Source organism: Pipistrellus kuhlii, unplaced genomic scaffold, assembly GCF_014108245.1.
Source record: "Pipistrellus kuhlii isolate mPipKuh1 unplaced genomic scaffold, mPipKuh1.p scaffold_m20_p_15, whole genome shotgun sequence".
NCBI classification, from domain to species: domain Eukaryota; kingdom Metazoa; phylum Chordata; class Mammalia; order Chiroptera; family Vespertilionidae; genus Pipistrellus; species Pipistrellus kuhlii.
In genome coordinates this window covers 27,467,258-27,493,860 of record NW_023425460.1, presented here as the reverse complement: position 1 = coordinate 27,493,860, position 26,603 = coordinate 27,467,258, and the positions used below count along the sequence as shown (strand labels likewise).

At 38.6% G+C, this 26,603-nt stretch overlaps 1 protein-coding gene across 4 annotated transcripts in view; it reads right to left on the bottom strand.

Moving 5' to 3' along the window:
• Positions 1-26,603, bottom strand: part of PDE6C (phosphodiesterase 6C) — a 37,428-nt gene that overhangs the window by 1,697 nt on the left and 9,128 nt on the right. For 2 of the 4 annotated variants that reach the window (XM_036438575.2, XM_045581913.1), the window contains exons 6-21: positions 25,764-25,828; positions 25,594-25,660; positions 24,497-24,544; positions 23,011-23,160; positions 22,121-22,264; positions 20,441-20,509; positions 15,114-15,260; positions 14,777-14,884; positions 13,832-13,941; positions 10,955-11,042; positions 4,335-4,435; positions 2,550-2,657; positions 2,397-2,460; positions 1,084-1,158; positions 885-968; positions 386-542 (exon numbers count right to left, since the gene is read on the bottom strand). In XM_036438575.2, the coding sequence (XP_036294468.1) occupies positions 386-542; positions 885-968; positions 1,084-1,158; positions 2,397-2,460; positions 2,550-2,657; positions 4,335-4,435; positions 10,955-11,042; positions 13,832-13,941; positions 14,777-14,884; positions 15,114-15,260; positions 20,441-20,509; positions 22,121-22,264; positions 23,011-23,160; positions 24,497-24,544; positions 25,594-25,660; positions 25,764-25,828 (1,585 nt within the window). The remainder of the gene's footprint in view (positions 1-385; positions 543-884; positions 969-1,083; positions 1,159-2,396; positions 2,461-2,549; positions 2,658-4,334; positions 4,436-10,954; positions 11,043-13,831; positions 13,942-14,776; positions 14,885-15,113; positions 15,261-20,440; positions 20,510-22,120; positions 22,265-23,010; positions 23,161-24,496; positions 24,545-25,593; positions 25,661-25,763; positions 25,829-26,603) is intronic. The other 2 variants (XM_036438576.2, XM_045581914.1) reach the window with 2 other exon arrangements.

Sequence of the window (26,603 nt, the reverse complement as noted above, 5' to 3'; positions counted from 1 at the left end):
AATACATAATGTTGGGGCTAAAATTGTTGATCCCTTTGATTTTATGGTTTTCATGTTATTTCTAAAAACTCAGTATCTGCAGAGGTACCTCAGGAACCAACTTCTAGAGTGATGAGGAAGCCTAGTCCCACCCCTAGCTCAACTGGACCAGCCAATTCCATCTGGAATTCTAAGTAAGGTGTGTGTGTGTGTGTGTGTGTGTGTGTGTGTGTGTGTGTGTATGTGTGTGTGTTTGGGGCGGGGCGGGGGGGGGGGTAACCTGACAACCACTAACATCTTAAAATTATCAGACTGTACAATAAAGCAAGTTTAAAATTTGTGTTTACTTTTTATGCTCGTGTGACTTCTGGCTACTTGCAAGAAGGAAAATCAAATCCCATCTAACCTTTTTCAATCATGTTTCCTTCTTCCTGCTTTTTCACCTCCTCTTCCATTACCTTCACCTTTGCATCGTATTCATCAGCCAGGGATTTCCACTCCATCCTGTTATTCTGAAGGCCATTCAGCATGGGGGTGACTTCTTGGTGAAACCGGGAGAACTCCTACAGAGAATTTCAGGTAAAAAACTACTTAAATTATATGGTTAATATTCAGTACTTTCCATATGCAGAAGAGCTGTAAGAAAATGTTCCGGTGTTCAGAGCTGCTAGGTCAAATTTAACTCAGTGCCTTGGGAACGGAGGCAGGGCTGCCTTTCCTACCTGCCTAAATCGATTTGCTCTCATCCGAGTTCTTTCTCCTTTCACTCCTGAATGAGAGATTAGGATAATACCGCAAACTACGTTGGAGAAAGGACACCACTAATGGCTTTTCCTGTGGGGTCTTTTTGAATTTGGCTAACAGTTTGAAAGCAAAATTCTCACCCAAATAATTTGTTTACTTACCTTATATACAAAAGTGCAAACAAAATCAATAAATCCAACTTGAAGTTTAGGCAGTTCATCTTTTTTGTTTCTGTCCATCATAGGCTAGAAAGAAAAATAAACCCTTTGAAAATAGTTTTCTGAGGTTCAGCAAACAAAATAGACTGATTCGTATAGATAATTTTTAATAAGTAGTGTGTCTTTATGTCAAGGTCTTTACAATAGGTTGTTGCTGCAGCACCGTTCTCTCCAGATCCCCTTGCTCCCAAAATTCACTTGCAACTAGAAGTGCTACCTGCAAATAAGAAAGACTTGGTTGATGAAAGCAACTTATTAATAGAGAATCTGCATTGTATTAGTATGAATGACATTTAAATCAGGGTTTATATAATAGTTACTGTTTGAGGTACCTCTGAGCATATTGTCATACCGTATGCTCTTTGGTTTTAAAAAGATGTCATTTACAGATGGTATGGAAATGGGAAAGGAGAATTTCTCTTCTTACCAGTGTTCCAGACTTATTCTGGGACTGCCTACCTCCTATTTGCTATTGCTATCATCTCTCAACAATAAAAAAGGGAGATGGGAAGATATTTAATTCCATTATATTATGCTTGAAGCTCTGAAATCTCCCAAGTCCTTCTGTCCTAATTCTATTAGCATCTATCTGCATGTGTGATGCTCACCACATTCTCACATATGCACACAAAGGCTAGAATACAGCTTTACTTGATTACAGCATGCAGATACTTAAGGGTTTATTTATATCCTTTTAAAAAACCCAATATCAAATTTATTGAACACCCACTAGCTGCCTTACATTGGCATGAGCCAGGCTTGCCACAAGGAATGAGATGTGGCATTTTTCTTTAAGATGCTCACAATCTAGTGAAGGCAGTCATGTAAACAGTGTGGTAAGTGCTATAACAGTAATAGTATGAGTGTTATAGGACAAGGAGATTGGAGTAAACATAAGTTTTATAAAGGGGGGAGGTTGGGCACTGAAGAAGAGATTGTAGGAAAGAAAAGCACCAATGATTCATCCTCGTGCTGATTTATCACACAATCTCTGAGTAACTGTACATAAACTTTTTATTCCCTGTTCAGTGATAAAGAATACTTTCAGGAAAGCATTTCTTTCTAATATTCCCTCTACTTGTCTTATTCTAGGACCTGATCAAAAAAACCTATTTTCTTACATTTATGAACTTGTGAAAGCATATTTGCCTTTTTTCCTACCCAACAGGGAACATTTTATCTTTGTCTTAACTTCTCAAGTTCCTCTTTCCATCTTTTTAAATTATAAACTGATTGTTTGAGAGGACAAGTCCAGGGTAACGGAAGATAATGGCTTATAAAATATACAGTCATATAAGTGATAGCTATAATATGACTTGATAATTCTATTGATAACCTAAAAGGAGAATAATAAATGTTTGTGTGAATAAATGTCTGAGATTTCCTGATATGTTCATGTTCACTTTTACATGTGACCTAAGAGTGTGACAGAAAGGGGAACATAACTTTATTCACCTGACTTTGAACCTCCCAGGGCTTGGTTATAGCTGACAAGTCGCATGCAGTCATCATCATTGCCCTTTGGAAGAAACAAAAATTGTTAATACAGAAAGAAATACAAAATAAGTGATTTTTTGCCAAAAGAGGAATAAAATTCTGACTACTCACATGATGATCTCTTTTTTGGTTGGATCAATGGTTATGTATTTGATGGCCTCTTCTTCACTTTCCATTTTTTCACAGGCATCAACAATTTTTTGAAACATCGTTCTCTTCCTAAAAAAAGATACAAGGCCAGAGATTAAAAATATATCTTCAACATGAACTTTTTCAAATCTCCTGAAGCACATCCAATGACTGTGGGTGTGGGCCCCCAGGTAAGAATTTACATTTTATAACATATACCTGCATAAAGTATAGCCATATTTGCACTACTATAGCTGAGACAAGCTCTACGCACATTGTATTATTCAGTTAAATTGTCTTATTGTGTAAGCTCTGTTGGGTCAGCTTTTGTGAGCACAATGAGGTGTAAAATTGAAGATATACAAACCCTACAGCAATTCCATTTCTAGGGAGAGTTTTTAGTTATTATATGTATATTGTAGTTATAATGTAGTATTGTGGGCAATTATGAAAAATTTGAAATAATCTATATGTCCATGAATAGAAAATGGCTAAATTAATTATGGTATAAGCATACAGTTGAATATACAGTTAAAACAAATTAACTAGATCTCTATTTACCACCGAGGCAAATCTTTAAAAGAAAATGTTGCGCTGAGACTGTTTTGGCTCAATGGATAGAGCGTCGGCTTGGGGACTGAAGGGTCCCGGGTTCGATTCCAGTCAAGGGCATGTACCTTGGTTGTGGGCATATCCCCAGTAGGGGGTGTGCAAGAGGCAGCTGATCGATGACTCTCTCTCATCGATGTTTCTAACTCTCTATTTCTCTCCCTTCCTCTCTGTACAAAGTCAATAAAATATATTAAAAAAAAGAAAAAGAAAAAGAAAATGTTGCATGTAAAAAGCAAGTTGCAGAAAGGTATATACAGTATGATACTATTTATGGGAAATTTTTAAATCTACTTCACAATACCATATAAAAAACATGAATGGAAAGGACAAATACATATCAGCCTCTGAATAATCATGTTTTTGAGGGAAAAGGGAGGGGTCTTTATGGTGGAATGTATGTGTGGGAGGAAATACCTAATTTCTATCACTTTTTTCTCTTTAAAAATAAAAAAGATCTAAGACAGGTGTGGCAAAATCTTAGCATTTGTTAAATCTGAGTTACCTATATTATTCTTAGTATCTGTCTTCATGTTTGAACTATCTAATAAATTAAATTAATAATATAATTTTTTAATTAAGAAGGATCAGAGAGGCACAATTTGATACTTCCCATTAAAGTCATTAAATATTTGGGTTCTATAACTTTTTCACTTTGTTCTAATCCATTTTCACCAAACAGCTTTATGGTTCACTGACAAGAAAATGTGCAAAAGCTTGAAGTATCTGGTTCTTGGTAACTATTATTATAACAAATAAGTTGGCACTCTGCTGTATATAACTCAGAATTCTGGGAGTTCAATTAATTTGCATCAGTATCACCAAGATTGTTCATCTCCCAGACTCCGGCCCATGGTGAATTCAGGACAAAAGTCACCTTATGAGGTTGTGTGGGATTACCCTTCTGGCAATGCGCTAATCTTGCTGAGTATTCCTCAACTCAACCTTCTTCAGATAAACTATATATAATATTTAATATTAGGGGTTTAGCTTTTAAATGTTTCCAGATGTCTAGAAATTCACTGTCATGCATCTTGAAGGAGATAACCCAAAAAGAGAATAATAAATGTGTGTATGAATAAATGTCTTTCAAGTTCATTGCAAAGGACCATTTATGGAAGGCAGAACCACACAGGTATAAGGAAATCCTGTACTTACTTGAAGTATAAAGCCAGGTCAGTTGCTATTATTGCAACTTCAAACAAATGAATAACTGTTTCAAACTGGCGTTTATTTAGGTTCTGGAAGATGTTTAAACTCTGTAAAATGAACATTCACAATAAAGTGCAATCATTAATTTGTCTTCGATTCAACAAACAAACAGAACTATGCCTAAAATAAAGATTATTCTATTACACAGAGAAGAAAACTAGGTCTTCCACTGTTTTGCTTTCAATTTTTGTATCTAGTATTAAGAAAGCCTCTCTACTTTGAGTAAGTAATTTACCTATAAAAATATATATTAGCAAATGTTCATGTAATCAGTATATGAGATTTTGGAGTAAATAGAAGTGTTTTCTCCCAGGACCATTTAAACAATACTAATAGATTTAAATATGTGCTTGTATTAATCAAAGAGCTTTAATAAAGAATATCTAGTAGATATCTAACTATTAGATATCCATGTTGAATTGCCTACTATGTAATTTCAGAATGATTACAAAAACTGTTGGAAAACTTTTAGAAACTGTAAATTACACTAGTACTTGTGTGTGTACAAAAAATAATGAAATCCTCCCAAGCTGTTCTCAAAATGTATCCTTACAATAATATTTTACAAAGACTTAACTAGATCTTTCTTCAAAAAATTTCCCACTAATGATCTCTTCGCATATGGATGGACTTCCTTTCTTAGTGTTCTGGAAAACTAGTGTATAAAGTTGGGAGTGGTTTTTAAAAGATCTGATATTCCAAATAGACCTTTATAGGCATACAGGCTAAAGGACAGATGTATAGTGGTTTTGCCAAATGAAATTGACTGACATGAAATATAGGAAAAGTTCCATTGGAAAGAAAAGAGGAAATAGTATATTAACTTATATAGAGATAGAGGCAGCATAAAATAGACTTGCAAACCCCAGACCAACTATGGCTCTCTGTTATTCTAGAAGACTGAAAAACTAGAAAGCAAGAAATGAACAAAGAACTCAAGTTTTCTATAGACAAGTTAATATAATAAAAGGCTAATATGCAAATTGTCCCCACAGGAGTTAGATGTGCACTGGCCACCAGGGGGCAGCGCAGCACATGGCAGGTGTTGGCAACGATGTGTCACTGGCAACGGATGGCAGTGGAGGTGCTGCCAGTCCCAATGGGCCCTGACGAGAGTGGGACTGCGGCGGGATGGTGGAACCAGGCCAAAGTGGGTGGAAGCAGGTCCCCAGTGCCCTGCCCCTCAGGTCGGCCCTGATTGCTGGCCAGGCCTAGGGACCCTCCCCGTGCATGAATTTTGTTATATAAACCTTATGCACCGGGCCTTAAGTATGTTATATAAACCTTCACTTAAGTCATTTTTTATAACAAATTTCCTGGGCTAAACACCAGTAAATTTGTTATAATAATGATAACAGCAACTCACATAATACTTACTCCTTACTAGACACTGTTCTAAATGCTTTATGAATACTCTTAATCTTACAACAAACCACAGCACAGAGAGGTTAAGTAACTTGCTCACTGTTAAACAGTGAGTACATGGCAGAGCTGGAATCTCTACCAGTGCAGCATGGCATTACACTGCCTCTCAACAAGGAGCCCAGGTTCGCTTCCCATATCCACCACTTGGTAGTTGTATAATCTTAGACACGTCATTTAACATCTGTATTTGCTTTCTCAAATGGGGATAATAACAGCTGCCCTGCCTAACTGCCTAGCACTTACTAGTAGTCTATGCTCAATAAATATTTGTGGAATGTTAACTCAATGAGATAACTGAGAATGCATTTTAAAACCATAAATTGCTACAAAGGCCGTATCATTATTCTGGTTATATAAAGTTTTGAGGCTAGCTTCAGGTTAAAATAGACTTGCAAACCCAAGACCAACTGTGGCCTCTGTCATTCCAGGAGATTGAAATACTAGAAAGCAAGAAATGAATAAGAACTCAAGTTTTTTATATTATATGTTATATAAACCTTTGCTTAAGTCATCTTTTTATAAAACAAATTCTAGGACCAAAAATAGTATTTTACACAGCAGTTATAAGTAGTAGAAAGGAAAGCTGTTATATTTTTTGTTAAAATAATGAGTTCATAGTAGCAACTACAGTCTTTTTGAATTGATAGAATAAAAAAATGGCTGAACACTACACAAAGTACAATAAACAAAAGAAAACCTGTCTAGATCAAAACCAGTTCCTTTCTTGACACAGTTCCCAGCAGCCCCTGGGGCATCCCAGTCCATATTCTGAACCAAATCTGGAATCAGGGCATTTTCAGTCTGGCCTGGATTGGCCAGGAAGAAGAAAGAGCAAAGGGAGCATTTGCAATTTTAATCTCACTTCCTGCCCCTGATTTTGGCACCATGGTGACCTTTGGACTGATGGTGACCCAATGGCATGTTTATGTCAGTGTCTCACTTACTGTCTTTATTTGTTCATTGAGACACATTTTTATGTTCCAAATGTAATGTGACATATCCTTTGTAGTTCCAGAGACACTTAAATTCATCCTTGATTGCTGTACTTGCGGGGTGGAGGGAATGAGGGCATGTGTAGAAATGCCTTAAACTTTTAGACAAGTTAATATGAAAAGCCCATGAAGACATTTTCATTTTACTGCATACTGAAAATTTGCTAAGAGAATAGGTCTCAGGAGTTCTCACCACACTTGCACAAAAAGGTAAATATGTGAGGAAATGGATATGTTAAATAGCTGGTTGTAGTGATCAGGTCACTATGTATATGTATATTGAAACATGTTGTACATCTTGAACATATGTAATTTTTAAAAATAAAATGAACAGAAAGTTAGGAAGAAGAGCCAAATTAAAACAAAATTGGGGGGGAGGGAGGGTATAGAGGGAAGCAAAATAGGCTGATGAATTTAAATAAATAATCCCTTAGTCTATAATTTCCTGTCTCTACCAAGTGTCAGATTGTACAGGGCGCATAATCTATAACCATTGACCAAACAAATCAATATTTTTATGCACCAATTATTTTAATGAATATTGTTTATATTTGTAAACCTGGATACCTGTTACTATTTGCTAAGAATGTCTGTATAAGAGGAAAAGCTACATATAAAGAGAAATATAAAAATATGACTAATCCTATTGTACCCCATTTAAGTCATACCTTTTTCCAATCCAAAATAATAAAACAGCTGTATGAAAGCTGATAAATTATCAAAAGGTCTTTCATGCTACAAAGTAAATCAATATTGGATTTTTAAAAAAGATGAACATGGCATGCTTTTAAAATTGGCATAATTAAGGAAAAAGGGTGTACATTCAACTTTTCAGTACCGCCTTTTTAATAGATAGCACAATATACCTAAATTTCACTCATCATTTTTTTCCTCCTTCATTTTCACTTTTATCTAAAAAAAACTGTACAAGTCTACTAATTGAAAAACCATTTCTTAATTCTATATTCTTTCATATTTTCTCTTTTATTCTTTCACAGCTAAGGCCCTTATAAGAAAAGCTTCTAAATGGTTTCTTTTTAAGTTGTGGACATAGACTCATGCAAAGTATCCTGATTCTGTTTTGTATTAGTTTCTGGAAAGCTCTTGATCAAATTTGTGGTCCAAGTCTAATACATGTTTGTACCTCACTGTACACATTTTGGGAACATTTTGAGCCTTTACCGTACTTGGTTTTATTTTTCTTATTTTTCCATTAGCCCTCTTTAATGTTATATGTATTTTTTGGAAGCTCCACCAAATCATTTTGGACAAAAATTAAGGATGAAACACATATTCATGCATGCAAATTTTTTTAAGTAAGCAAAAATTCTTTCATTGGAGCAAGGGCCCACTTACTCAAAGAAAGACTATATTTTTATTCTCCCTCTACTATTAAAATGGCAATAAAAATATAAATTCTGCCATTACGAACTCATTATTTTAACATCAAGATAGGTAGAAGTGGCTCTAATTCATTCTGATTAGGGTCCCTAGGTGAGGGGAAGCCACAGAAAGTACAGGCAGTTTTAGTCTTCATTTTGGAGGAGAATGCCAACCTGTTCAGGACTCACTGGTGACCTACACAAGATATTTAGTTTCCTCATGCCTTCCTTGTATAAGATGGGATTGGTATGAATAGGAGTATTTTTGTTAAAAAGTATTCTTTAGTTACAAAAGGGTTCTGTTATTTATGCTGAGCAATCATTTCTGTCATTTCTACAGTACACTATAATATTATAATGTATGCTCTCACAAAGCTGACTAACAAGGCTTTTCCAGCCATTCACCTAAGTTAAAGGTTAGGTTTCTGTCTGGAATATAAATGGTTCTAATTCTCAAAGCAGTGAGTCCCACTCCAGTGGGATATAAGGCCATTTTAGGTCAAAGCCTTATAATATGCAAAACAAAAACGTCTGAGTCATGCCCATGAAATGCTAAAGTTGCTAGATTAAATCCTAAGGATCTTCCTTATTTAAAAAAATAAATAAAAGATTTTTAAATGTAAACATTTTAATACAAAAATAATTAATAAAAGAGTCGCATTATCTACATAGGATGGCTAAAAATTTCTTTTCCCCCCCAGCATTTAATTTGCCTGCTTATAAAAAGGTCTGTGATTGCATTGCCTAGCGACTCTATTTACAGGCCTTAAAAGTCTGCAATTAGCAGATTGAATAGCATTGTAGGCAGGACCTCGCCAAGGTGGTAAAGATTACGGAGATGCAATATTCCTTTTTAGAATGAATAATAAACCTTTATATAGCCATCAAAACCAGTTCAGGCTGCAGAGTAAATAGCATTAAAAGTTTTAAGATGGAAAACCACAACTATTATAAACTCTCCAGACCCAGAAAGAAAATAACTTATGAGATACGAGGAGCCTTCCAAATGGTAAGCATTTAGATATTTGGCTGTAGTTTTTAAACATATTTTCCTTTGGTAAATAAAATTAAATAACAAAATTAAAAATATATGTTACATGATCTGCCTTTGGTATCACATAATCACTAGGAATTAGAAAATTCTTACTCAAAAATATAAGATAGTCTCAACCAGTAAAATGAAGACTCATAACAAATTGGATAATTAACATTTACTTTTATTTCTCTGAATTATTATACTTTCAGTCCTTTGAATCTTCATAGAACAGATATTATCATTTTTGTGACATAAATGCTGCTGCAGGGAGAGGTTCTGGCTCTGCATCAGAACTATTGAAGTTCATGGTGAAATGCAGGTTTCTGGGTCCCCACCCCAGAGAGCCCGGCCAGTAAGTATGAAAAGCAGCCCACGATCTGTTTTGTTTGTTTGCTTGTTTTTTGGTGTGTTTTGTTTTGTTAATCTTCACTTGAGGATATTTTTCCATTGATTTTTTTTTTTTTTTTGAGAGAGAGAGAGTGGAAGAGAGAGGAGGGAAACATCCATGTGAGAGAAACATATCAGTTGGTTTTTTTTCCTCATGCACCCTGACCAGAGCCCTGGCCAGGGAGGAGGCAAACCCAGGACCCTTTGGCTCGCAGGCTGACGCTCTATCCACTGGGCCAGGATCTATTTTTAACAACCTGCCCACCCACCCTGCCCTGTGAAATCAATGATTTTGACGCAGCTACTTTGGATGCTGCATCAGCCTTAAAAACATGTCTGGATGTTGTATCAGCTTTAAAAACACTCCAGGCACTTCACCACACAACACTTTTCTTCCCAGTCACTCTGCCTTTTAAGTTTTTCCACGTGACTTTTCATTACCTAAAAGACTATAGTGTTATCTCGAAACTTGGGGCATATTTCTGTGTATTCCTTCCCCTGAGCCTTTAATAATGATTGTTATGGAAACTGAGAAAAGCTCCATCCGGGAAAGGGCTTGTGCATCCTAATGAGCGTCTGCAATTCTAACACGATCTCTGCCATGATGAAAGTGTTCCCCTACGTCTAATCAATAGCTCCTTTTAATTGTTTGGTTTGGAACTTTCTCAACTGATAAAAAAAAAAAAAGAAGAAGAAAGTATAACTACAATAGATTATATCCACAACTTTTCCACAAGCCTATGCACCCTTAAATAAAATGGATAAAGAGAAGATTGATTATCTCCCATGGAATGCTAGTAGTACTGATACATGCAAATCAAAGTGAATTCAATACCAAGTTCAAAGGCACTTCCTGCAAAAAGCTGTCCCTGATGCAACCTCTGTTCTCCCCTGTGCCCCGCCCGCTCCTGAAGATGATGTTCCCTCTGGAACTCTCAGTGCCACTCTGATGGCAGTTGTCCGATTCTGTCTTATATCCCAGTTTCATGCCTCTTCCACTACGAAAGCTTGATTTTCGGAAAGTACAGACCATACCCTACAGGGAGTGCCCAGGAATGAAAAAGAAAACCAGTGGCTGATTTACACATCCCCTCGAAGCCTTTTCTTCTTTTTCAACACACCCACAGAGACTCTGTGAGGTTCCATGGCTCTTTTGTCCTCTATCCCAGCTACTTCAACTTGGTTGTTCAAAAACTGTTGCAATATAGCCATTTCTGTCATTGACTTTTATGAGGTAAACACTGTCAGCCTCCTCCCCTCAAGGCCATCTCTTTCCAAGCATTTTCTGTGGGTTAGTGTTTTGACCCAGAGCTTGTGAGCTGCCCTAGAGAGAGGCTCCTGTACCTCATCCTGGAGGAGAGTCTTACTGTACTCCAGATGGTGCCTCTCCAAAATAGAAGACCCGTGAAGCTTTGCCAATGGAGACGTGGATCTAGAAGGAGAAGGATATGCCATGATGTCAGCTATTTAAAGATTATGCTTATGTCCATACAATATATAATAGAATCTTTACTATCTGAGGATTTGTTTTTTCATTTCCTCTCTCTCCCCTACTGCCTGTGAAATGGTCAAAAGTTACGTATTGAAAAAGATGTTTTAGATTTAGTAAAACAATTTATTAAAAAAAATAATATCCTAATTTATTGAATGCATAAAATGATTGAATTGTTTAAACTCAGAAGTCTAGTCCTTCTTCCTCATCTAAAATCTTTGTCCCAGGAGTTTATGGTGGTCGAATATGACTTACAGAGCATGTAGCAAACCTGATAAAGCCTGTAGCTCATTGATAAAGTGTTCAATATGAATTGAGTGTTTTTATAAATACAGCACAGAGAATATGGTCAATAATCTATATACATAAAACCTTAATATGCAAATAGACTGAACCGTGGAACAACCAAACAACTGAACAACCGGTCACTGGTGTGCACTGACCACCAGGGGGCGTGCACAGAACATGGCGGGCATCAGCTGCCCTGGGATGGTGAGCGGAGGCACCAGACCTAGCAAGTGAGCGGAGGCACCAGACCAAGGCCAGTAGCTGTCATCAGGGCGAGTGTCTGGTAGTTACTGAAAATTCTTTGTTCCCACGTGCTGTGGTCCCCCTGGGTACTCATACCCGCTGTCAGTGCTGGAGCCACTTGCACCCACTGCTAGTGCCCGGCGCTGGCCCCTATTGCCCCTCAAGGCTTCTCTACCTCCCTCCTGAGGGGTGATTGGGGCCCACAGCCACCTCTTTCACCTGCTGCTGGTGACGACCTGCTCGTACCTGCTGCCGGAGCCGCAGCTCGCACCCACTACTGGTGCCAGCCCCACTCGCACTCGTAGCTGTCGGCCAGTGCTGGTTCCGTTCCCTGCAGGCTTCTCCACCTCTCCTTGCTCCTGAGGGGCAATTGGGGCAGCCAGTTCTGGCCCAAATCGCTCTGCACAGGGCCAGTGCCCTCATGTGGGAATGGCATCAGTGGGAGTGGAGCTTCCGGCAGACAGGGGACCAAAGGCCTCAGCAGGAAGGGCTGGGCAGGAGGATAGGCCATAGACCTGCCCCTGTGCCCACCACAGCCTCTCAGCCCACAGTTTCTTTCAAGGTGCACAAATTCATGCACTGAGCCCCCAGTCTTTATATATAAAAGGCTAAGTTGACTTGTGCATACGTGATACATATAAAGCTCTTGCTGGTGCCAATCACACATGCGTGTTTCAATCTGTCATTGTCAATCATGAATTTGATAGACACCTCTATTATAAAGAAAAGGCAAATAGCGATATTAAAATATTTCTTCTAATTAATTTTTTTTCAATGTGCATGAGTACATGCACCAGGCCACTAGTGTTGTAATAACTATGTATAGTGTCAGGTAGGTACTAGACTTATCAGAGTGATCACTTCCTAAGTAATATAAGTGTCTAATCACTTTGCTGTACACCTGAAACTGTTATAATAGTGAATATTAACTGGAAATTTAAAAAATTAAGCATTTTTTAAGAAAGAGGAAGAAAAAGAATGTATAGGAACTAAAATGAAAATCACTATCAAGTAACACTTCTTTCCTCCTCCAAGACAGTGAGATAAACTTAAATTTTCCATTTGCTAATATTTGGATCATGCTTTATTTAAGTGGGGATCTCAGTCTTCAGTATTCTATCTTTCTTTAGTTCTTCCTGTTGGAGGAAGGGAAAGTGACATCAAAAATAAAAAAATGAAAAGAGAAACGATAGAGAGAGGCTGAAGTCACAGGTGTACTTTGATAATGTGGAAATGTTGTGATGGAAATATGGAATAAATAATTTTAAGAAAGGAAGAGCAGTAATATGGGTGGCAGCCTTTGTAGAGAAAGAATAGAACTTTAGGGAGAGAGATCATGAACAGGTTTGGTAAATCAAATATACTAGTTAGGGGTCAGAATTTTTAAAAATATGTTTTTATTGAATTTTTAGAGAGGAAGAGAGAGGAATAGATAGATAGAAACATCAATGTGAGAGAAACATTGACCAGCTATCTCCTGCATGACCTCCCCTAAGGATCAAACCCACAACCTTGGCATGCAACCTGACTGAGATTCGAATCGGTGACCTCTTGATTAATGGGTTGATGCTCAAACACTGAGCCACACCGGCTGGACAGGGATCAGAATTTTAACTCACATTCAAATGCCTACTCTGTGTCAGCATTGGAGATTTTACAAAGATGAACAAAGCTCAATTCCAGTGGAAAAGAGTGATTACCTTTAATTTCTTTGGGTTTAAAAACATCAGTCAAAAAAGGTTACAGAAGAACTAAATATTCACCCAGTCTCAAAGTAACACCTCACCGATCATTTATTAATACAAAGGAGAAAATGTACCTTTGCATAAAGGGATCAGCTGGACATTATTCATAAACAGATAATGGGACAAATTAATATCATAGGTCTCTTGGTGCAAGGCACTGAGAAGTACACAATGTCTATGTAGAATTCCTACTCAAAACGTTTCCCCTGAATCTAGTAACCTGGAAACAATCAGACAAAGCCAAATAGAGGCATATTCTGCAAAACAACTGGCCTGGACTCTTCAAAAACATCAACATCCTGAAAGACACACAAGGTTGAGGAATGATTCCAGATTAAAGGAGATTAAAGATATGACAACTAAACCTGGTATCAGGTGATTTTCATTTCTTCTCCCCTTAGACAGCCTCCAATGTCACAAGTACCTGTTGACACTGCACATGTGTTCACTTACTTCATCTGATACAGATTATTGGTGCCTCTGTGGTCAATGTCATGGCAGAAAGCAGCAGCAAGCATGGCAAAAGCTTCGAGGTCTGTATAGTATTTCTTTAGTCTTCCTGTCTAAAAAATATATTTATATTTATAGTTACTTGGATTAATACAGCTCTATAGCATGAGCTGTGAGGCCTGCCTGCAATGAAGAAAGAGTTCTGTGTTTTTAGAACAAGTTGTTTTATTTCTTGTTGGGTATTGTAGCTAATTCTGGGCAATTACAAAACCCAGCAGGATGGGAAAGGATTGGGTGGATGAGTGAAAATAATAATAATAAAGGGATTAAAACATACAAATTGCCAGATATAAAAACAGTCATGGGGATATAAATTATAGCATGGGAAGATAGTCAATATTGTAATCACTTTGTGAGGTATATACATGTCTATATTAGTTGTAATGTGTGCACCTAAAACTAATATGATACTATATGTTAACTGTAATTAAAACAAAAATTTAAAAACAACAACAACCAAAGGACTTGTATGAATGTATATTGGCATAACCAATGGACACAGACACTGGGGTGGTGAGGGCTTGCCTGGGGTGGAAATGGCTGGCAGGGGAGCGGGGCAGGGTCAAGTGGGAGAAAGGAGACATATATAAAACTTTAGACAATAAACAAAGAAACAAAACTAGGTGGACCAGATAACTGAAATTTCCTTCAAGGACGTAAGTGATTATCCTTAATAAGTTTAAGGTTTCTCTTAAGAGTGACAGTCCAGCCAAGTGCCCAGGTATCCCCATATTGTCCATCATCTACAGGGGAGTTTGGGGCTTATGGGATTGTGGCCATGAGTTCCAGAACTACTGATACAGACTGATGGACTGCCTCCGGTTCTCACTCGCCATGCTCATCAGGGAAAGTGCAGGTTTACGATGATTGACAGCGCTCTGGACCTACCATCAGCAAGGTGAACATGGTCTGCCCCACATTGAATCCGTGCCGCCAGTTGTGGTAAGTGACAGAACGGTACCCTTTTCTCACGGTGTACATCCATCTGGTAAGAACCTGTCACCCACAGAAGATAACACCATTCAGACTTTGGAACAGAATGCCAAAGGTTGGAAGGTCTGTGACAATCTTATCGATTGGCCTTGTTTACAGAGGTTAAGCTGATGTATTTACAAAGTTAATAATAATTTAAAATTCAAACTGAAGTTAATCTTTTAAACCACAGGAAACCTTAGTGAAGTAGAGCACCAGAATCGCCCAGTACCTTACATTAAAGACCATCTACCTCTACCGGTACTTTGAATTTCTCCACCACATTTATTTCAAAAAATAGTCGTAGTCCACACTTAATCAGCCCATGCTCTGTGATGGGGAAGTCACTGAAGTGGAATTCACACAGATCTACTGCCTTCGGGTCTGGCAAGTCCTCTTTCTGTTAAAACAAGGACAAACTGTGTCAGACTGCATTCACACATCCAACATTGGGTGTGAAACAAATGACAATGAAAAGACACCATGTGCAATTTGCTGAGTCTTCACGTGCCTGGCGCTGGGTGATGCAGTTTGCATGTGTTATCCTCACCACAAACCTGCACAATTTCACCCAGTTTACAGGTGGTGAAACTGAGACTCAGCTATAGCAAGAAACTTTCTAAGTGGTGGATTCAATTCCAATCATATGCCAAGTGACTATTTTCTTTCTATGATGCAAAATGAAATGCTGGGTTGTAGCAGCTTCACCCATCTTCGATACCCAGCTTCTCTTTTTTCCTTTTCAAGAAATATTCAGGAAACAGTAAATTATTACTTAATTCAATTCTTTCATATTTTCTTGACATACTCATTTCCCATGAGACTGTGAGCTGCACCAAGGTGGGATTGTGTCTCCTGTTGGTGTGGTGTCCCAGACCTGCAGTGCCTGTCCCAGGAAGGGACTTGGTAAATGTTTATTGAGTGAATGCATGAATAAATGAATGAATGAGGGCCCTGTAGTATATTGGTACACTTGCAGATATCTTATGCATAGGATTATGAATGAGGCACAAGAGTATTGACATGCTTGGGAAATTTAAAAAGGGATCTTACCCTTAAAGAACTTGACTTACTGAAATGGTTATAGAATACCGACCAGGGAACGGTGAAAGCTTAGAAAACGCACAGAGCATAGCTTCAAGGCCTGGGACTGTGGGAGAAATTGAATGCCTGAGGGCAGGAGGGGGGAATTAAAAGAGGAGATATTCTGGAGTGGTATTTAGCTGATTTGGCAGGAGAGAAAGCGCCAGGAGGCAGGAGTTAGGGTCTACCAGATTGATGCAGAGGAGCAATTCAGTTCAGTGGGCATCTACTGGGTCCACTGAGTTTACCACTGTGTTGAAGTCCATTCTCTCAATAAAAAACACAGTTATTTTAGGTAAAATTACAGTTTCTGGTCCTCTAGCCCCTGATCTGGGATCGTCCCTAACACCCTTACCCCTCTTTCTCCCTGGGTTTCCCTCCTCATCAATGCCACTCTCAGACCATCACTTTAGGCAGAGACTTTTTCCTGCAAAGCAATGGCTTGGACAAGGAGACTAATGTTCAGTTCTGGGTTTGGATTAGCATGTCTCCCAAATGGAACAAGCCTCAATGTCCTCATTTGTAAAATGGGAAGGATACTAATAATCTTTTCATCTTTGTTGTTTTAATTAAAAAGTACTTTTGATTAAAAAGCAATTCTATTTATATGAGTCAAAGAAAATTTGAGGGGATTCAATTCACATCTCATAGTAACACTCCTCAAAACTCCTTTCTCCATTTCTCACAGGACCCCCTGACACCTTTTGCTACTCATTCTCATCACTTTCTCTCTCTCTCCAAACCCTCCCAGATTCCTTGCCCAAAGAGGCTTTTCTTTTTTCATTTATTCATCTATTATTCACTCAACAAACATTTGTTGGTTTCTGTGTTCTAAGCATTACGAAAAAAGTAATGAATAAAAATGCCGTTGCCCCCGACACATGTTCTCATGAGCAGAACAGTAGTACAGCTTATAAAAACCAGAGTAAAAGAGCCCAGCCAGATGATTCTGGTTGGTGGGAGTGTCATCCCATGTAACAAAAGATTGTAGGTTTGATTCCCGGTCAGGACACATACCTAGGTTGCAGGTTGGAACCCTGGTTGGGGTACATACAAAAGACAACAAGACAACCTATCAGTGATTCTCATATCATTCTCCCTCTCTCTCTCTCTCTCTCTCTCTCTCTCTCTCTCTCTCTCTCTCTCTCTCTCTCTCTCTCTCTCTTCTATGAAAATCAATAATAACATATCCTCAGATGAGGATTTTAAAAAATCAGAGCAAGGGAAGAGAGTTATGGGCAGTGGTAGAGGTGCCCTGTGCCACATAGCCTCCGTGCTGGAGGTGGTTGCTCCTGTACAGTTCCCAGAGTGTTATGTAAAGATAAAATGTGAAATTGTTTTTCCATGCATTTCAGGGTCTGTGCTACTTAAATGTAAATGTGTATTTTAGCAGGAAACAAAGTAGGTTCTCAGAATTATGATTCCCAGGTGCAGTTAAAGAAGAAACAGTAAGGTAACACTTGAGTACAGAAATCACAGGTTTTGAAGCACATGTCTGTGATACAGAGAGGTTATGAAAATAAAGGCTTTTGGTTGGTCTGAGGCGTAGGAAGCCTGGCCCCCAAGGCTGGTGTTCCGCTGTTTGCAGGAATCAACAGCTGAGGTGCATCCTGCCGGGCTCCTGGGATGCTCCTCCCCTCTGCTCACAGGGGCGCTGGCCACAGACAGCGGTCTTTGTTTTCCCTCACATAGCAAGCTATCCTGTGTCCTAGGCCCTGGTCTGCATGCCCTGCTTCCCCTTCTCATCCCCAGCCATCTCCAAGCTCCCATCATGAATCGCTGCCCAGCCCACAACTGCTTTCTCTTCACACCTCAGGGCCATGGCTGTCATCTCCTATTCTACCACCTTCTGCGAGTAGAATCAAGCCCTTGGCTTCTGAGGGCCCTTGGTACTTCCACTCTGTGAGCTTGTCCACACAGGGCAGTGTCAGTGTCATTGCTTATATTTTGGTCTCTCTATTAAAGAGGGGGCTTCTTGAACCAGATAAGAACCAGACCATACTATCTATCTCTTAGGACCTTACAGAGCTCTTTGTATTATATATAGTGCATCTCAGAGATTACTGAATGAATGGGGGGAAAACTGAACAAAGGATGAATGGGTGAGGTACTTCTCTGGGGCCTTCTCTCCAGATGGCCTATCTATAGGTGATCTAAAATGTTCTGGAAGCAAGACAAAGGTGGGAGGAGGACTTCCCTCACTTCCTTTGTCTGAGTCAGTGCACAGCTGCCTCAGTCCTTCCCAGCACAGTGACATGCACCTGCTGCTACACCTACAATATAGACCTGGCCTTCCCTGAACCTAGAATTAAAATGCACACCTGGAGAAAGAATCATGGTGAGGACAGATATATGAATAATTATGTAACCAAGAAATTATGCAAGATCATTTTGAAGAATTCCTCTGAAATACTTATTTGTTTCTTGAGTCCCTAAGTTTTATGCAGCAAAGATTTGGGCCAAACTTAGAGCAGATTTCCATTAAAATAGGGTGTGTCTTGGTAAAGCTACTAGCTCCATTTTATTGCTTCTCCAATATAAGATCCTCCCTCCTCTAAATAGACAACTGGAGAATTTCTGAAGTGTCATGATGTCAATCAAAATTTTGTTTTACTAGAAGATGCATGTTGCTGAGGGCAGGCAAGGAGAAGGAAGGGTTCTCTTCTAGGCCAAGTGTGAAAGAAAGTGTTTAGAAGTGAAAGCAAGAAGAATGGGATCGTCAGGTGACACAAAATTATGTAGGGTGGGAATGGAACCCTCAAACAGGGGTCAAATGCCACTGGTTCTGTGGTGGCAGAGGACAGGAAGACACACCTTATAAAAGATGATATGGGGAAAGGTGAAGTAGTCAGTATGTCTCAGTTTAGAAGCAGAACACATATCACAGATTTCAGAAGGACAGAGGAAAACAGGATGAGGTAGTTAGTTAGGAAATAGATATGATACATTTCAATTTCAATCAAATTATATTCAAACTAATGCCCAGTTGACAAAATTCAAGCATGGGGGAGGGGTGTCTCTCAACCTGGCCTGCACCCTCTCCAATCTGGGACCCCTTTGGGGGATGTCCAACTGCCAGTTTAGGCCCCATCCCCGTGGGTAATCAGACATCCCTCTCACAATTTGGGACTGATTGCTCCTAACTGCTCACCTGCCTGCCTGATCGCCCCTAACCACCCTGCATGCTGGTCTGATCAACCCCAAATGACCCCCCCCTGCCGCCTTATTGCCCCTACCTGCTCCCCCACCTGCCAGCCTGCTTGCCTCCCTGCCCCCCTGCTGGCCTGCTTGCCCCCACCTGCCCCTCCCTGCCAGCCTAATCACCCCTAACCCCCTCTGTCTTGGCCCACCACCATGGCTTTGTCCGGAAGGATGTCTTGAAAGTCTCCCAGTCTAATTAGCATATTACCTTTTTATTAGTATAGATTTTTTAAAGTTCCAGGCCTAGGGGGCTTAGCTTTCAGATGGGATCCCAGAAGGGCCATACTCAAGAAATAAGGTCTCTACCCTCATAGTAAGGGCAAAACTGAAATAAATCATCCATAACAAAATCTAAAAATCAACTGTATTTACCTGTCAGAAGAAAATCTAGTTCTGCGGAACAATAATGCCACCCAAAGGCCCTACAAGTTTTCATCCACTATGTCCAATTTTCAATGAAAAAGAACTATGAAGCATACTTTAAAATAATTAAATGACTAAAACCCAAGAGCAAAATTAGACAGTAGAATCAGACCTATATGTGATTCAAGTATTGAAATAGAAATTTAAAAATAAATATGGTCAATAAATTCAAGAAAATAGAGGGGAAAATATACAAAGTATTGTAGATAAAATGATGAAAAAATTTAACAAAGAGTTGGAATCTTTAAAAAAAAAAAAAGCTAAATGTACTAGAACTAAAAAAGATTAACTGTGGAATTAAAAAATTATTGGATGAATCTAACTGTAAATTATGAAAAATGAGTTTGGGTGTGTTTAATAGGATGCAAAAAAAAAATACAGGATGAATTAATTGGAAAAGGAATTAATTTCAACCAGAAATAATAGAGATGGCCTAATGACAATGAAAAAGAACTGAGTTCCTCCAGGCTCCAAAAGAGAAGTTAGTGATGGTAATGACAATTATGTCTGCTATCTGGTTCCTAGAAGGTTCATATGTTCTGTGATCCCATCATGTCTTCTAGGGTGGCCATGGTGAGATCCAAAGCTATTAAAATACATCAGACCAATAAATACTCTAGATTCTGTGCCTCAAGTTCCTTATGCCATGGTCTCATTTAGCTGTGATTCTAAGTTATCTGTGTGGATCAGACTGTAGGGGACAAAGGAAAGGAAATCAGGAAGCTAGAAGATGACTCTTTAGAAGAAATATAATTTCTTTTTAGCTTTAAAAGTTGTCAGGGAAGAAAAACTCAACATTTATTTGAAAAATGAGAAAGCATGTCATAATATATTTTATTTAAAAGGCATTAAGGTTAGAAGTAAAACACTTACCAAAATTGTGACAAGTTGTTTTTCTTCACAGTCTTCAATTAAATCTATACTTAACTTCTCTTTAAATTTCTAAAATGTAAAAGCAATTGAGATGTGAAATTCCTATAAAGGAGATTTCTATCTGATTCCTCTGCTCTCAAAATCAGTTAAAATATACTTTAATTTTTATCATGAACAACAAATACGTAACTATCAACAAGTGAATCTAAAAACCAAGGAAATTAAAAAAAAAATCTGATGAACAATATTAGCTGTAGAATATAATAGATTCAGAGGTATGGAAGGGGAGTGAACTGACGATTCTTGGGGAAAAGGGGAGAGGGGGATGAGGGAAGAGACTGAACATAAACTGTGCACCTATGGATGAGGACAATGGGGGGTGGGGAAAGGGCAGAGAGTGGGGTGGGAACCTGGTGGAGGAGAGCAATGGGGGGGGGGGGAGAGGAACATTTGTAATAATATGAACAGTAAAAATTTATTTAAAAAATATATATACTTTAAATATGCTGTAATAAGTTTCATGACAAAGATACATTCTGGATAAAAAAAAACAAAAACAAAAAACAAAAACCCACAATCTAATGCATCTGATTATGAAGAGTTTTCTCCAAGAAATAATCTAATTAATGTCTCTATTCTCCCCAAAAGTAACATAAGCTGTCTGAGTAAGGAGAGAGGGAGAAGATAGAAAGATAGATAGATAGACTTTTTTTTTTTTTTTTTTTTTTTTGGTATGTGGGTAAGAAAGAATATGTGGCTTATAGTTTTTGTTGTTTTGTTTGTTTTTAGCAATTTCCCTTTTTTCTTCTCAGACCTTCTCATCTTCAGCATCTCAAATTCTCAAGTCAAATTCTCTGAATTCTCAAATCTCCCAGCAAAACTAACCAATTAAACAACAACAAAAAACACACAACTAAAAACCACCCAGCAAAACTATACCCATACACACACTCTAAAAACTGGGTGAATAAAAGGAACAGAAGTGATATATCCCTTCATTTGGTGGTAATTAGAACACTCTTAGCAAATATCTACTTTCTCTCCCACCATCCATGATGTTGGCTGTAGTTATGTTTGGTCAATGAGAATTTAAGTGAATGTGATATGAGTAAAGACTTGAAATGTGCTTGCACAGTGGGTTTGCTCTGTTGCTCTGTCATGTTCATGAGAAGAACACCTATTATGGAGCACCTGATCAAGAAACATGAGAGAAACACATAGAACAAACCAAATGCACAGCTTGGTGCAAAGCCCAACTGAAACCAGGTCAACCCATAAATGCATGAGTAAGAATTAGATATTTATTGGTGGATACCACTGAGATGTTATGGTTGTTATGCTGCATTACATGGCAATAGCTGACCGGTATATTTCTCTTCCTGAAAATATTTTCCCCCCCTGCTAACACACTTGAATCCAAGTATCACTACTTGAGCTCCTACAGGCCCAGACACTATTCTTAACAAAGTGCTATTCCAACCAAGCAGCCTGAAAATCCAGTCAGGGTCTAGGTACACTGAGCCACCAGCCCCTCCCCCCTTTAGTCCCGCCTTCTTTACCTCCCCTCCTTAGCACAGAATTAAACCTATTCTCATTAGTCAGACCTCTGGGTAATTAGGTGAATTCCAGAAGCCCAGGTTAGATACCACCTAATTCCACAGGCCCGAATTCCCCACTTACCAAAATAGACTCAATTTCATCAGAAGTGGCTTTGGTCTGGTTCATGAGCATTTCCTGAGCTATCTCCTTTCTGTTTTCTAGCTTATTCATTTTCTCATAGGTATCAGTATTTAAAAGAGACCATCCAAGAAATTGTGTGAGAGTCTGAAATATATAAAATAAGATTCAATTCTCTAAAATGAAAGGAAAATTGATTTGAAGGCACCAAACCACATGCTTCCTTATCAATCTCCCTTTTAATCTAAGAACAAAATGTATTAACAATGCCCCAGACAATAAAGTTGACAAAGCCCTTATTTCTGAAGTGCACTGTGCACCCTGAATAGTTTATGAGAGGAGAGAAAATTACAAAAATCCAGTAGAATAAGCATGACTTGAAAGTCAGAGAGAGAGCTGGGGGTAAGAGCAAGAATAAAAGTGAATAGAAGGGAGTTGGGGAGAAAGGAGACAGAAACCTTCTTTCCCAGCTTCCTAGTATTGTAAAGACTTTTGATTAAGCCAAAGTTCATACTTTTGTGAAAAAATGTTGCAGTTTACAGAAGTCAGGAAAGAGAAATGATACAATGATACATTGACTGCAACCATGTGTGACTCATGTTTAATTGCCCTTCAAAAATAGCATTGCAGCCCTAACTGGTTTGGCCCAATGGATAGAGTGTCTGCCTGTGGACTGAAAAGTCCCAGGTTCGATTCTGGTCAGGGGCATGTACCTTGGTTGCGGGCACATCCCCAGCTGATCAATGTTTCTAACTGTCTCTCTCTCTCCCTTTCTCTCTGTAAAAATCAATAAAATATATTTTTTAAATAACATTCCAGAATAACAAATAATTATGCACCCTCTATTGTTTCATGAATTTCATTTATCTTCATTATTTTATAATTACACTTACCTCAGTAATGTGTTCATCATATTCATCAAAAGGTTTTCCATCCTTCCTGTTGTAAAATGTAGCTACTCCCACAATGTCTTCTTTCTTGTTGACAATAGGCAGGGACAAGACATTTTTAATGACCCAGCCAGTGTCATCTACAGGTCCTTTCTAAAAACAATAAAGGCACTCAAATTATTTTTTAATTTTTAATTTTGAAATAATTATAGATTACAGGATGTTGCAAAATGTACAGAGATGTCCCAGGTATCGTTGACCCAGTTTTCTCAATGGATCATCTTGTGTTATTTATAATACAGTATCAAAACCAGGAAATAGACCTGGGCACAATCTGTGAAGCTTATTCAAATTTCACCAGATTTATATGTATTTATTTGTGCGTGTGCATGTGTGTGTGGCTTTATGCAAACTTATCACATGAGTAGATGTGTGCAACCTCCACTAGAAAAGAGATACAGAACTAAAACCAGCACCACAATAGCTACTACCCCATCACTTCCCACTGAGGTTATTTTTAATTTAAAGAAAAAAATAATCTTTGGGTGTCAGATGCACATTTCCTGTGTCGTATCAGAACATGTCTAGGATTATATGGCCATAAGAGTATTCTGGTGCATTCAATTAAGTGTACTAGAACCAAGTGTCTATCCTCCTGTCTTTGTCTCCCCAGCCCTAGGGATGAGAGGCACTTATCTCTTTGTTCCATGTTTCACTTTTTCTGTCCTCCAACACCCGTTTAATTAATCCTTTATATTAAATTATTTCTGATGAAATACTTAGTATGGTTTCTGTTTTCCAGACTGATATATCAAGCTAATCTTTTTTACTGTGATGTAGTTCTGTCTGTCAAGCCCCTATGATGTGTCAGGACCTAGTTGCTGGATATAAAAATGAATATCTCACAGGCCCTCACCTCAAGATGACCACAACCTAGTGGTGGATGCAGACCTAGACATTTAGGAGTGTTTTTCAAAGTGTGGCCTCAGGGCCATATGCACTTTTTTTTTTTAGCTTGTTTCATAATCTCTGAACATGCATCTTGAGTAAATTATTGGATACTTCTTATGCCCTCTGAAGTCTGAGAATCATGGAACCATGATGTGGCACCTACACAGTATGCAGCAAAGCATGGTAGTCAAGCACACAGCATCACGATATTCATTCTTCAGCTTCCTGTTAGCTTATTGGTCATTCTTTGAGGCCCCAGGTAAGCCTCACCTCTCACATGAAGCCTTCTCTAACTTTTTTTTCTTTTTCAGAATTCCAAAAGCACTTATAGCCTGGACCATATAATTTAGTATTTAAAGATATTTTCCAAATGCTTCAGAATTGTTGGTGTGTTTTGTTTGTTTGTTTTGTTTTGTTTTGTTTTTCTCTGAGTCTAGAGCTGACTCTGAAGAGGAGAGAAATGGGTGGGGGTGAGGGGCAGGGCTGCTCCCTTCCTCCTCAGCACTGAGAAGTGTGGCCTGGAAGAGGGCAAGGTTACCTGGAATGTGAAGTATTCATCTGCGGGGGCATTCAGCATATTGCATATCTGTAAAGCAAGAGGAGATGGAAGTCCTGAAACATCATGTGGCGAAGCCATTAAACCCAGAACAAGAAAGAACACACCAGGGTGAGTATTTCTTCCATAGGTCTTGATAGCTCACAAGCAAATTATTGGCACTGGACCTTGGCCACGCCAGATTTGCTAACAACACATAGACGTTAGCTTCTCTTTGCTAATTAAGTCACTGGGTGACATTTATTACCATCTCTGCACCTTCCTACTCTCCCAGCCTCTAATGAGTCTTCTTCCAAATTCAAAGCAACTAGATGAATGAACACTGCAAAAAGTACAAGGACAACACTAAAGAAAAAACAAATATGCAAATAAATGCTGCACATATATTTTAGGAACTTGGATCTGAAGGGGGAAGAAAGAAAAAATGCAAACATAAAGAAAAGTTGAAAGCATCAAAAGCATGGTATTCATGGGGACAGCAAGGAAAACATGTTTTTCTAGTCTTTGTATCAGAATATAATGTGTTTTCTTCTAAACAACCTGATTCTATCATAGGAACACTGTAAATTCTGTACTTGATCACTTTTCCTATTTAACTGGAAAGCTAAGAGCAAATGTGCAGCCTAATTTTATTAATCTGGAGGACATTGTTCAGCAAATCGTTATTATCTTTAGTTCTGGCTCTAATTTACATCCTGTCCTTGTTTTTTTTTTTTGTTTTGTTTTTTCTTTTTCACCTATTTCTATTTTGTGTTATATTGCTTTATTTGGTTGTTGAAACTTAAATCCTTTTGTGACAAGGTAAATATGAAAAAACATACATGGAAAAAAAAAAAAAAAAAAAAAAAGGCTGGGGAATGGATCAGTTTTTCTCCTGCTGAAAAAAATATTTTCTCTTAGAGTTTGGGAGTCTCTAGTTAACCTACATTCAACTGCCAAGGTTGCTCTTGCCGATGTCCTGTGCCAAAGGAAGTGGCCACCTCACCTTTCCCTGCTATATTCTGGCTTTCAGATTTGTTTGCAACCCTTAGTTAATAAGAGTTCCATCCAACATTATTTAATTTTGTTCAGTAGCTTACAAATCCATTTTCAGCGACATATGTTGGCAATCCACTAACGAGAGTCCAGTGGTCTGCGGGAGGTGTCCTTGAGGAAGATCGGAAGAAAGAAAATCACTGTTACACTGAGAAGTGCACTGTGTACCAAAATAAAATGGCAACTCCTACAGCTGCATTGTGATAATACTCACGGAATCACTTTGATCTCTTCCTTCCCGTGCAAAATGTAGTCAATGATTTTATAAAAGATGATTTCCTAAGAGGAGAGATAGAGATTATGAGAAAAATCTTATTTCCCAATAGGTGCTTTTCATTGATGAACTTACATGAATAATACCTTATTTCCCAACCACGTTTCTTGGCATAACATAAAATCACAAACTGCTGGTGTCCTGATGACAAGCTTGTAATAAAACTAGAAACATCATTGGCCTATTATCTACATGAGCAATCCTATTTAATGAAAATTACAAAGTTGAATTTACTCCAACAATTTTTAGGGGAAACTTGTTTTTCCTTTAACTAACCTCTTCTATTGTCCAGAAAGATCTGACTGATTACTTCATTGGAACAAATCCTGTCATTTCTCAACCTGAGACAATGTTTGTCCTTCCCAGCTGGTGGTGAGCACTCACCAGCTCCGGCACTGGCTCATCTGGACATCTGCCTTAGAAACAGGATTCGGTGGCTATGTTGAGGACTAGCTCACTAGTTCTTTGGACAGAGAAGAACCTGAGGCCTGGACACGTTGTGACCCATCACCATGCCTTTCCTGTGTGCTGGGGATACAGTGGCAAACCACAGTTCCTGCCCTTTGAAGCTTGCAGTTGAGGGTGGGGAATAAAACTAATCCAACCCTTCCCTAGAGATTCAATGTCAGAAGAAGGACCTGGGAACAGTGAGTTTCAAAAGCTGTGCAAGTAGCTCTGGTGTGTCTCTCCCTGTGGAGAACCGGTGGTCCCAAGCCTTGGCTTATGGAAAAGGAAACTGAGAAGTTAAGCAATGAGTTAAGCCCCGGGCCACCCAGCTGG